The 12,805-nt window shown below is 36.4% G+C and overlaps 1 protein-coding gene across 4 annotated transcripts in view; it reads left to right on the top strand.

Annotated features, from left to right (window-relative positions):
* Positions 1-12,805, top strand: part of LOC124164334 (fibrillin-1-like) — a 69,711-nt gene that overhangs the window by 15,725 nt on the left and 41,181 nt on the right. For all 4 annotated transcript variants that reach the window (XM_046541610.1, XM_046541607.1, XM_046541608.1 and 1 more), the window contains exons 5-6: positions 10,873-11,016; positions 11,939-12,082. In XM_046541610.1, coding sequence (XP_046397566.1) covers positions 10,873-11,016; positions 11,939-12,082 — 288 coding nt within the window. The remainder of the gene's footprint in view (positions 1-10,872; positions 11,017-11,938; positions 12,083-12,805) is intronic.

Here is a 12,805-nt window from a genome sequence, read left to right as displayed (position 1 = left end):
CCTGTAATAAAGTGTATTGAGATTAAGTAAATGTAACAATTCAGTTTATGATCCACTCTTTCTATCAATCCTAAATCTAAACGCAACCAGTCTTAAAAATGTATTCTGGACCCTTTCAATAGTTCATTCATATTTCAAATAGTATGGATTCCAAACCAATGAACAATATTCGAGTATAGATCTAACTAAGGTAATATACAACAATCGGTATACAAGAATATTGTTAAAGTCTTTACCATGTCGACAAATGAATCCAAGAAACTTGTAGGCTTTGCTAACAATATGATCAATGTGCATATGAAATGTTAGATGTGAATCAAACAGTACCCCAAGGTCCTGTTTACAATGAACCCCACTTAATGAATAACCTGATAAGTAGTACATATTTAGGTAAGGGAGTTTCCCTTTTCAGAAGGTAAGAATATTACATTTATTTATATTAGCTGCAATGAATTATTCTCGCACCAGGAAGCAAGAGGAGATAAACAATTCTGCAGATCAGCAACATCTTTGCTTGAATCAATAGTATGGAATATCTTCAAATCATCAGCATACATAAGATGTCTTATTGGGTTTAGAGAAGCACCAATATCATCGACGAAAATCAAGAAAAGAAGGGGACCCAAGTGTGAACCTTGGGGAACACCACTGGTAGCATAGAATGAGGAAGATTTAAAATTTTGAAATTTGACTACTAGTTCTCTATTGGGCAAGTAGCTTTTGAACCATGATAGCATGTGACCATATATTCCACAAGCTTCTAGTTTTGCTGCCAAGAGGATATGATTAACTTTATCAAAGGCCTTCGAGAAATCACAATACACAGTATCCACTTGGAAATGCTCATGCAAGGCAGAAGTGACAAAATGCTGAAAGGACAAAAGGTTTGTAGAAGTTGACTTGCCACGCCTAATTCATGCTGTTCATTCACAGGAATATTCTCCACTGATGGCTTAAGTCTATCCGTAACCAGACTTTCGAGCACTTTAGCTAAACCACAGACTGAATAACAATGGGTCTATAGTCACTGGTACAATGCTTATCTCCTCCTTTAAATACTGGCACAACAAAAGCTTTTTTAAAGGAACTAGGAAATACACCAGTACTTAAGGGCATATTAAAGATGATGTAAAGAGGATACAACAGAGCACTGCTATAATTTTTGAAAAGAAGCGGAGACAAATTGCCTGGTCCCAAGTCTTTTTTTTAATATCAAGATTCATCGGTTTTCTATGAATTTCTTCAACAGAAATTTTTAATCTGGATATACCAATTGTTTGATCGAAACTGTAATTGGGTAGATTATTCACAGGGTTTGATGTATAAACAGAAGAGAAATAGGTTCCAAAGCAATCGAGAATGTCAGCTAAATCGTCATAACTTGCACCATTTAAGTACATTGTAGAAGGTATATAATTGCTTTTTCTAAGGTTAGATACATGCGACCAAAAAAGTTTTGAATTAGAGAAAATATTACTTTGGACCGAATTCATATAGTTATCAAAGCAGCTTTTGCCTAATGACTTGCATTTTTTTTACGTGAATCAGCAAATTTCATATAATCATCATGATTACCTGTTTTTTTGTATGCTTGTTGATAAATTTTCTTTTCAGATATAAGAAATTTAAGAGTAGGAAAGAACCATTTTGGGTACAAACTCTTTCTATAACGATGCATAGGAGTGAAAATACTAACTGCATGTTGCAGTATGGCATAAAATCTAGTCACATCATCATCACACTCTAGGTTGCATAAAATCTCAGACCAGTTAACATCAAATTAGTAATCACTTAAACCATTAAAATCATCACAGTTTTGAAAGTCATAGAGCATAATATCAGTGGTAATAGAAGTTTCATTATGGATGACTAGAGATAAATCCAAGTTTAAAGGAGGGTGATAGGGATCACAGGATAATAGAGGATAATTATCAGCTTTGCACTTCACATTATCAGAATTGGAAAATGCTAAATCTAAAAATTTCCCAAAATTGTTGGAAACACTGTTAATTTGCTGATGACCCAAAAACAACAAGTTATCATTCAGTGCTTTCGCGGTTGAGGATACTTTACCAACATAAGAATCACAGATTTGATTGACGACGGTGAGATGGTTCCCATTGAAGTCTGGTAAATTAAAATCACCTAATAATAAAACCTCACCGTAGTCATTAGACAACAAAACATTTTCCATGCAGGCACAAAACGATTCAAAGGTTTCAGAATCAGAACGAGGTGGAATATAAACCGAACCAATTAAAATTTTAGCATTTCCCGTGTAAACGCTAACTGGGCCATTTCATCTCAAATCAGGCAGATAGTGCAAAATCATGTCAGGTGACCATCACCGATTTCTCTGAAATTTATATATGTGAAAGCAGTATCCTTATGATGAATAACGATGACTTTATCTCTGCTCAGAACTGAACCGTCATAAAGTTACCGCCCCTTGAACATTGCAGTGTCAGGCCTCAGAGTAAAAAATGAAAAATCACATAAATGCCGATTACTAAGGAACCATGGCCCATAAAGTAGTGGTTATTGTTTTATTTTGAAGAGAATTCATTTATGCACATTATGGCATAACTTGCAAGTCATTTGAAGTAATAATAAACAAATAGGACTTGTTTAAACAATAAAAATTAGTCATTATTTAACAATTTATTACTAAAAAAGGCCACCTTTTATTTTCTTTAAAATTTCTCAGCGGGTAGCTTAAATGTTCTGCTTTCAATTAAAAAAATAAAAAAGGTAGTATTTTTATACTTTTTGTTTTAAGGCATGTCAAAGTTAGGCGTGTTTACGACTATTTTACACCAAGATTGCATACCTTCAAGGGGGGAAAAATGCAGTTTCATTCTACTTAGCATTCATAACAGTGAAAAGTTCATATCTGAATGATTGGTTACATCTATTGACTGAAAGCAAGTTCAATCTTATTTACTTCCATGGCTTCCAATGTGTGCAAACACCCACTGCTACTGGCTGGAAACGGTGAATGAGTCGCAATTTGCACAGAGTATTTTTCAATGGCACTTCACATAAGTCTTTCTTCTACTTTGGGCCATGTGGAACATTTCGATGGACCATGTGGATGCATAAATGAGACACTAAAGTCAATCTCTTCTAAAGACACTGCAGTGATTTTTGAAAATGACCAGGTTTTTCGGAAACACACAATGAAGTCATTCATGGTGAGATTTTGAGTACTGTATATCATTATATCTGAATTTGTTAGTGTCACAGCTTGTTTGATTGTGTGGATTACATGGAGGATATACTCACATGTTCTACAAAGGACTTGTTTGTATTTACCTGCCACAATTAAAATATCTCAGGTTTCAGTTTATGTCATAATTTTTGACCAATTCTTGCAACTCTATCAGATGGACCCTATTCATGTCCTGTTGCATTGAACAACCACCAATGACTTTCTTTCTGTTTAAGACTTTTCTCCAAGTCAAATATCTGAAATGTTTTCTTTAACTAGCGGCTGACTTTTCTAAAATATATGATTTATTTCTCCATATGATATCTTTTTACACTTTTGTTCTTCTATTTGATTCATCCTAAGAAAAGCATGTGCAGTGTCCTGTGAGAAATCATCTGAAGTGCCTGCATACCTTAGCTATTATATTCCACACAGGTTAATATTGATATCTGTACTTTTTGCCAGTCATACGGTTGTACTTAATCTGGAAGAATCACACTCCAATTCTCGGAAAAGTTTAAATGAAGCACCAACTCCACACCAATTAGTGTTACCGACTTCTCTTTTTGAATAGCTTCCCTTTCTTTTTTCCAGATATGGTGATGATAAACACCTTTCTTGGTTCAATCCTAAACTTCAGCTATGAATTTGTCTGAATGAATGTTTTGTCTGAATGATTCTCAATGGCAGTGAACACATCTCGCTGATTAGGAGTTACACAAGAACAATCTTTATCATCATCCAAGTAAAATGAAAGCACAATGTTGATTGAGCACTACGAGGAAGAGGATGCCAGCAGTATACATCAGAATTTCCCCATATTACGAGTTGTTTTTTAGCTCTCATTATATGTCAATCGTATGTTTGGTTGAAACTGGAAAAGCAGCCATATTATGTTGTTTAGATTAACTTGTGGAAAAGAATGATAAAATTTGAACATGGTCACTCATAGACATTTCACTCTCGCTTCTTCAAAAGCTGCTGAGACATTATTTTACCATGAAGTACATACTTGACTTTATCACTTTCATTAAGTTAGCAAATTCTTGTCTAATATGAAACTTGCATTTTACACATGTTAACAAGCTCAACATAGACAGAAAAATAATAAGGTGAAAGTAGCACCTGTACATGGCATCAACAGTTTCATGCTTGGTAGTTAACAGACACGGGACAAGTAAAGCTCACTCTGTAATACACACAATCAAACAAGCTGTGACACTAACAAATTCAGATATAATGATATACAGTACTCAAAATCTCACCATGAATGACTTCATTGTGTGTTTCCGAAAAACCTGGTCATTTTCAAAAATCACTGCAGTGTCTTTAGAAGAGATTGACTTTAGTGTCTCATTTATGCATCCACATGGTCCATCGAAATGTTCCACATGGCCCAAAGTAGAAGAAAGACTTATGTGAAGTGCCATTGAAAAATACTCTGTGCAAATTGCGACTCATTCACCGTTTCCAGCCAGTAGCAGTGGGTGTTTGCACACATTGGAAGCCATGGAAGTAAATAAGATTGAACTTGCTTTCAGTCAATAGATGTAACCAATCATTCAGATATGAACTTTTCACTGTTATGAATGCTAAGTAGAATGAAACTGCATTTTTCCCCCCTTGAAGGTATGCAATCTTGGTGTAAAATAGTCGTAAACACGCCTAACTTTGACATGCCTTAAAACAAAAAGTATAAAAATACTACCTTTTTTATTTTTTTAATTGAAAGCAGAACATTTAAGCTACCCGCTGAGAAATTTTAAAGAAAATAAAAGGTGGCCTTTTTTAGTAATAAATTGTTAAATAATGACTAATTTTTATTGTTTAAACAAGTCCTATTTGTTTATTATTACTTCAAATGACTTGCAAGTTATGCCATAATGTGCATAAATGAATTCTCTTCAAAATAAAACAATAACCACTACTTTATGGGCCATGGTTCCTTAGTAATCGGCATTTATGTGATTTTTCATTTTTTACTCTGAGGCCTGACACTGCAATGTTCAAGGGGCGGTAACTTTATGACGGTTCAGTTCTGAGCAGAGATAAAGTCATCGTTATTCATTATAAGGATACTGCTTTCACATATATAAATTTCAGAGAAATCGGTGATGGTCACCTGACACCCCTCTGCCTGATTTGAGATGAAATCCCCCAACTAACACTAGCTCAATGTTGTCACATGAGGTCTTAACTTCGCGCGAGTTCATAGTGGACTTGACAGCTACTAACACACCACCGCCCCGACACTTCGATGAGGTGGAAATTCTACGGTCTCTTCTATGAATATTATAACCAGGCCAGTTAAGTTCAGTTGGAATAATGTCACTAGATAGCCAGGTCTTAGTCAAAACAATCACGTCAAAATCAGAGAGCGTAACCGATAAATTTATTTTGTTAATCTTACAATTAGTGTTGAGGCCCCGAACATTCTGGTAGTAAATAGATAGAGATGGATCATTATTTTCATTGGTTACGTTAATGTTACCCCCTTCCTGCGTGGGAATAAAAAACGCCGGACAATTGCGTCACAAGGCCACTTGTCTCTGTATAAAATTTGATCATGCAGATGGAAAGCACTCCTATCCTAAAACTGGCATTCGAACCTTTCGATTATAGTTTACTCACTGAAGTTTGTACGCCGGGGAAATTCCTTTTCAGGAAACTGTCAACGTCTTCCTCTGTTGTTTTACCTGAGAGCTTCCCAAAGTGTATCCAAGCTTTCTTCACTCTCATCAACTCTGTTTCGGACGTATTCCTCCCCAAAATAGTGTTACGATGACGACGATTCAGCTTCTCTTTTTGGACATCCTGAGCTCCGTCACTGATATTATCCTGCTTGTTCTTCCTAATTTTTCTTTCCTTCTTCTTATCCACAACCGTAACCCAGCTGTTAGATTCCGCTTTTTTGATGTCCTCTTCAGCATCATCACGGTTCACCACATTCACAGCATGCACGTTTGTATCACCAATCACAGTATAACTTCTTGCTTATTCACTTATCACAGAACCATTTTCGTAAGTAGTACTCGAGGAATCACTTAGGGAGAAACTTAGTTTTTTTCACATAGTCATGTCTTATCCTTTCCGAGGAGAGATTAGGGTTAACAGCCATAAGTTGTTTCTTGGAGACAGTCTCATTAAGGCTAGTAGCACTTTTTGCCAGATAATCTCGTTTTATCTTTTCTGAGGAGGGTTGCGAGATGGTAGCCGAAGATTGAACCATTCTACAGACGAATACTTCTCACCTGATTTCATGTCAGGGTTGCATCTGCTGTTGCGCGCGGTTGCAATTTAATTTTCGAACTAATTTCATTACGTACGAGTTCGATTTGGTGGAACTGATCCTTCATAATCCCAATGCACTTTAGCACGCTAGCTTTTAGGAATTCCACAGTTCTTCCAACTTCACTTTGGTTTTCTATGACAAGACCAAGTATTTCTTCAACAGAGCGAATTGGGCGGGAAGGCGTTAAGGAGCAACCTTTGCATCTATACACTAATTCCCGTGAAGAGTTTAGTGCGTTCAGACTAGATTTCGTTAAAGAAGTACATTGCATATGAAATTTCAAGAAGCAATGGGACTCGCATGTGATGATTACACTGTTGTCGTCAAATACATCGGAGCAAACCGTACACTTAACCGTCTCGTCGGCCATATTGGAAAAATCATCATTTTGTAATATTCGTGCTTCTGGGCTTCATCACGTGGGGCATGATGTGACGTTTTTCTTTGCTGGCGCTTGGGAGCGCCCACTGTCTCTCTTTTTTTTAGTTGCTTCCGTACACAGCCGCGGAGGCCGCTGCCGGAAGGAGAGGGGGGAGGTCGCAACTCCCTCCAACCTCTCGATTGAAGGGAGTCGGCGAGAGTCAAAGGGTAGTCCGTCGATCGGGTGCGGCGCACAGTGGGGCCAAACCCCACTTTAGATGGACAAAAGTCCAAAACTTTTACTAACAACCTTAAAATACTCATATATATGTTTTAAAGACCGCTTTAATGAAATCCAATATTAAATTTTCAATATTTTTGATTTTTTAATTTTTTTCAATTTTATTACTTTTAGAATTTGAAAAGTAACTTGATTAGTTGTACAAATAGATTATATATAAAACTTTGAAATAATAAAAATAAAAAAGTTCACGTTAATAATCCTAGTGGTCAGAAAAAATCTGATATAAAATTTGCAAAATTATTTTAGCCATATCTTTGAAAAAACCTTCGAAAAATAAAGACTTGCTCTTAAGTTTGCATGTACCATTTTCCAATACACAAAGAAAGAAAATACTGCATTGAAGAGGTAGTTTTAACTTTCAAAAATAAAATACAATAGAATGTGGTTTATTGCGCTTATAGAGTGGAAAAATACTAAATAGGCATTCCGGAATCGAATAAGTACACCTCAGATGAACGGAAATAACCTTTTCGAGCACGTCATTCAGGACAGGGTGGGAGCCTCGGGAATGGCCTATACATTTCAAAAATCTCTGCTCTTGTGTAGAAAACTTGACCGCTTGTATCTATGAGTAGACAAAATATATAATGCATGCAAATACATTTATTAAAAAATAATAATCTTAATGGGCGCTGTTTATATTATAGTTTACCCGTTGCTCTGCGGCCATTGCGGCCGGATGGATTCCCTTTCGGCTTGTCATACATAGCTAATCTTTTATCATTAAACTCTTTTTGCAACTCGATGGCAGTTGATTTCTTTTACATTATTTAGCTCGTTCTTCAATTAATAATATATCTAAAAATCACGTTACGATTCCGTCCGATTATATAACTTTTCTCTAATTAAATAAAACTTTTCATCGTGAAAAATCAACGACGTGCCATTCATGATAATTAATTTCTCCAGGGCTATTTTCTCCAAAAAATAAATAGTAAAAGCAAATTTATATTTTCAATACTTATTCCAATTCATTGAAAGTTAAAAAAATAAAATTAAAACGGACCAGTGTACTGTAATCATAGTTTAAAATCGACCGTCCATTTAGGCGTCTGCGACTCCGAGACCTGTGCTTCGCTTTTATCTCACTTTGACACTTATTTCTACGCGAAGGTGTACACCTACCAACCCGTGAAATACACTGTTATGCAGTTCAAACATCCTATTATCCAACCTAATACTTAAAAAAAAAACCATTTCAAACTTTCATTTTTGGACTTTTGTCCACTTAAAGTGGGGTTTGGCCCCACTGTGCGGCGGTGTGGGTCGGAATTTTTGCCGATCAACCTAGCGTCTGGCGAAGCCGGTTAAGGTTGGGTGGTTGAGTTTATTTCCGAGTTCGGTTGTCGGTGATAGTCCGAGAAATTATTTCGTTCGTTCCCTTATCTTTATTGTTTTTGTATCCCTTCCATACCCTGTCCTGTTTCCCAACCTCTCTTTATTCCCCGTGATGAACAGGTTCACGAGTCAGTGAATAATTGTCCGTCACCACCTATTCTGAGGGAATCTCTCAATAAAATAAAGTGATTCTCAACCCCCCCCCTCTTTCGAGTGTGGGTGGAAGCCCTTATTACCCACACTGACACCCATCATATCGCCGCAACTCTACGAGCACTCCCGGGCAAACGCGACAATACTGGTTACGCCGTATTTCGCCAGTATTCCAACCGACGTCCTCAGGACGAGTGCTCAGATGAGGTTTATTTTTTCGTCAACTTCCATTATATTCGTACGCATCGGCGTGAGTCCCTACTAATTTCCTAATAACACCTTGCGCTGTACTGACGAGTCTAACTTGTCATGAACTTTCGATGCAAAACCGCGCAATGACGAGTGTACCTCGTCATCGGATATTCATAATTTTAGCACCATTTAGTGGAACAATATATGTGAATATGTTGAAAATTTAACAATGATAAAACATACATAGTGATATAGTGTACATACATTAATAACACAGGCCAACAATGAAAAAACCTTTCTACTGAAAATATCTCATTCTTATGTTTTTAAAGTTGCTGAATCCAAATATGATGGTTTTAAAGCTGTATGACCCACCATTTATTCACATTTTACAGTTAAATGTGTGAAATCAAGCAAATTTTTAGAATTTAACAGCTTTTTCATAGTTACAATAAAATTGAAAAAGTAGGTCTAATAAACGAAGATAATGGGGGATTACTGTTGGTACGTCACCAAGAAGTTCAGCAAGCGATTCATCGCAGAAAAAGCTACACAAGAAGCGTCAAGGAAAAAAGGGAAAGAAAATGTAGACCAATTCTAGTTGACAAGTGAACCCTGTATTATCACGCTGTAGTAAATACAAATAATTTTATCGCGATGTAGTGAACAGTAAATGCAAACAATTTTATGATGCAACACAGTGTTTCATTCATTTCCCCACATGCCGTATAGGGGTATTAGACTAAATATTAAATACTTGCATATTGCTTGGAAACTATGGGTGATACAAAAAAACTAAGGCCAGGTTTGGATTCGGCACATCAAAATCTATAAAGATCAGCAATAAAAATAAAAAAGTTTTAAACTATATTTTTTTGTTGGCCTGTGTAAATTATATTTCATGAAACATGATGCATTTGAAGGATTGAAATGGTGTAATTTGAGCGATAGCTGTTTTCTCCATGTTTAATAATCACATTTTATATCTCGGATCTTACGTTGCTTAGTAATTAAAAATATCATTTCACTACCTACCATTTAAAGGGGAACGACAGAAAAAGTAAACGGAGAATAGGAGCATGATATTCAGAAAAGTAATCGAAGTGGAAGGGGTTTAACCTCCCTTCAACTCATTAGAAGCAGTGTTGTGGCGAGGGGAGAGGCCCAGGGGGTCCGGATCCCCCCGAAATATAAACATATTATTACTTTCCTTCATAAAAGAACACATTGAAAATGTACACATTGAATACATAAATGAAAAATTGATTGAACAAAAATTTACTTTTATTCTTTTCAGTTCTCGACAAAAACGTTGGTTTTTATGAAAATTCATTTTTATTTTGAATTATTATCTATCTGTTGCGCCAAAAACATTGCGCGTTATAAACGCGGATACGCGGCACTTCCGAATACTTCCATTTTAAATGGTATCCATAACGACGATGCAATCAACAAGCTCCGAAATAGTGATTACTCTTCTGCACGGCAGGGAAAAGGAGTTACCGGTCAAAAGGGAGGCGCATGTCTTAAAACACTTATGCTAATTCTCGCTGAGACGATAGATATGAAACTAACAGCAACATTTGGTGCATATATGTGGTTTATTAACTGCAAAAAACGTATTTTTTCAAATCCAAATAAATAACCGAATCTATGATCTCCTACTATCTCATAAAAATATTCCACTAAACTCATTATTTAAGTATCAATTGGTAAAAAAGCGATATTTCACTTAAAGGTGTCTACTTTGGTCCCTAGTTCGAATGTGAAGATCTCATTTCATCATTTGGAGGCCTCTCAGCTTTACTAAATATATTTATATTTGTTGTGTAGTTGGTATTAACTACAAAAACCCTGTACACATAATTTAACGCATACTTGATTAATTTGTAAAGTGAGAAAACAGATAAAGAGAACGACGATCACGTTTTTTTATGAAGTTCTTCTGACATACGTAATACAATCACATTCACTTTCACGCCAATATTTCGGTCCCAATTATGAAATAATTTCCAATTCCAGGCAATAATAAGGTTGGGGACTCGTGCAGGTACGGCGTGGGGTGTGAGAATGTGGCCAATGGAAGGTGCAGTGTCACAATTGGATACGGAACATGTGCTTGCAAAGATGGTTTTCATCCTAACGATGAAAAAGACTGCAAGGCAGGTAAGTGAATGAAACATCGTCCTGTGGCAAGCAGGCGAGATGAAGGTGGTTACTGATAAAACGGGGATAGAGAGGAGGTTAGTGGTTAGGATGTATGATCTTAGGTTTTCCCGGCCTATCAGTTGCAGAAAACTTTCTCGGGTTTTCAGCGGGTTGATTTCGTCCCTGTCTCCCATGTCCAAATTCAAAGTCCCATGTGAAAGTGGGCGTTGCTAATCCTACCCAAGCAATCCTTGCCACTAGCAGAAAATTTTCTCGGGTTCTCCACCGGTTGATTTCGTCCATGTGTCCCATGTCCCAGGTTGTAAATATCTGGAGAGGACAGCACTGGTTTCGAGCGTGGAGCGCAGTGTGGCAGGAATGGGGGTGCTTGGGAAGGATTAGCCACGCCCACTTTGAATACCAAAACATTGACAATCCTATAAGGGGTCAATGCCTACTATTTGGTTAAAATTTTTGGTCATAACTCGTCAATACATTAAAATAAACTATGGAACGCACAATGTCAACTTTTTTTTCTTACTTCTATGGTAGGCTCCGCGAAGTTGTGTCTCAAGTATCTTTTCCCAGGGAAAAATTACTATCGATCACTACGGTTAGTACGTTCTACAATCACCTCGGCTGAAAATAAAATTTTAAGAGTGTAAACTAGGCATTTCCCTGCACTTATGCTGGCATTTAATTTCATCATAGCCGACAGAAATCAAATAATTACAGTGCAAAATTATATTTTAAAGGATATCCCCACCAGTAAAGTGGCTAACAGACACAGAGTTTATACATTAACAGAAGTATCGCGAATGATGGGAAAAATTCGATGACGATCGCCGGCGAAATACTAAACATTGTTGTAGCATTTTTATTTTAACCCGGGAGAGGGCGCGAGGGTGCTTATTAACAACTGAGAATTTGATTTTTTTAGACAGCACCTTGGTTGGAGATAGTTGCATGAATGGTGAAGGTTGTGAGACGCTGGTCAATGGAATGTGCAGCACCCCCAAAGGGAATGGCGTATGCACCTGTAACTATGGATTCCATGCTGATACGCAACTAAGTTGTGTGGTAGGTGAGCGCTTTGATCAATTTATTTTACAACATATGAAGAATTTTTCCGACGTATTGCAACTAAGAATTGTTCTCGGGCTAACATCTGGGAAATATGCTGGTTCAGATCTAAGGTGCTATAGACGTTTCGGAGAAGGATTTGTGTTATCCCGGTGAGTTCAGAGACTTAACTCAACCAGGCAGTTTTTCAATATCGATAAATATTTCCGCATTTTTTTTTCGTTTTCGGTGCTAAGAGTGTGCTACTTGAAAAAGGAAACTTGCATCTAATTACTTTGAAATAAAAACAACATTAAAGTTTACATAAATCCCAGAAACATTTACAAATAGAAAATATTTATCATTTTATCAATTTTATTTCATCAATTGATTGAATATATTTTTCTGTTTCCACCATCAACATTTTTTACTCTTGTTTACTCATTGTATTTGTATTTGCTCTTTTGTATAATATTTTCATTTTTTTTCAAATTACAAATCATATTATAGAATCGATATTATTTCTGTTTTGCCCATTTTTAAATGAAACAACTAAGATTAGAAGTAGCTAAGGCATGTTACTTCGTGAAATAGTCTGTACGTTAATTAACTCCTGTGTTAGATTTATATTTGATTTACGCAGAGATGAACATTTGTCCAAATTCTACCATGATCTGAATTGGTTACCTCTTCAAAGTCGAAGGGATTATATCCTGGGATCTTTTCTGTTCTCTTTATTCCAAAA

This window comes from Ischnura elegans, chromosome 8, assembly GCF_921293095.1.
Source record: "Ischnura elegans chromosome 8, ioIscEleg1.1, whole genome shotgun sequence".
NCBI lineage: Eukaryota > Metazoa > Arthropoda > Insecta > Odonata > Coenagrionidae > Ischnura > Ischnura elegans.
Note: the sequence above shows the minus strand (reverse complement) of the source record. Positions and strands in the feature narration are given on the sequence as shown.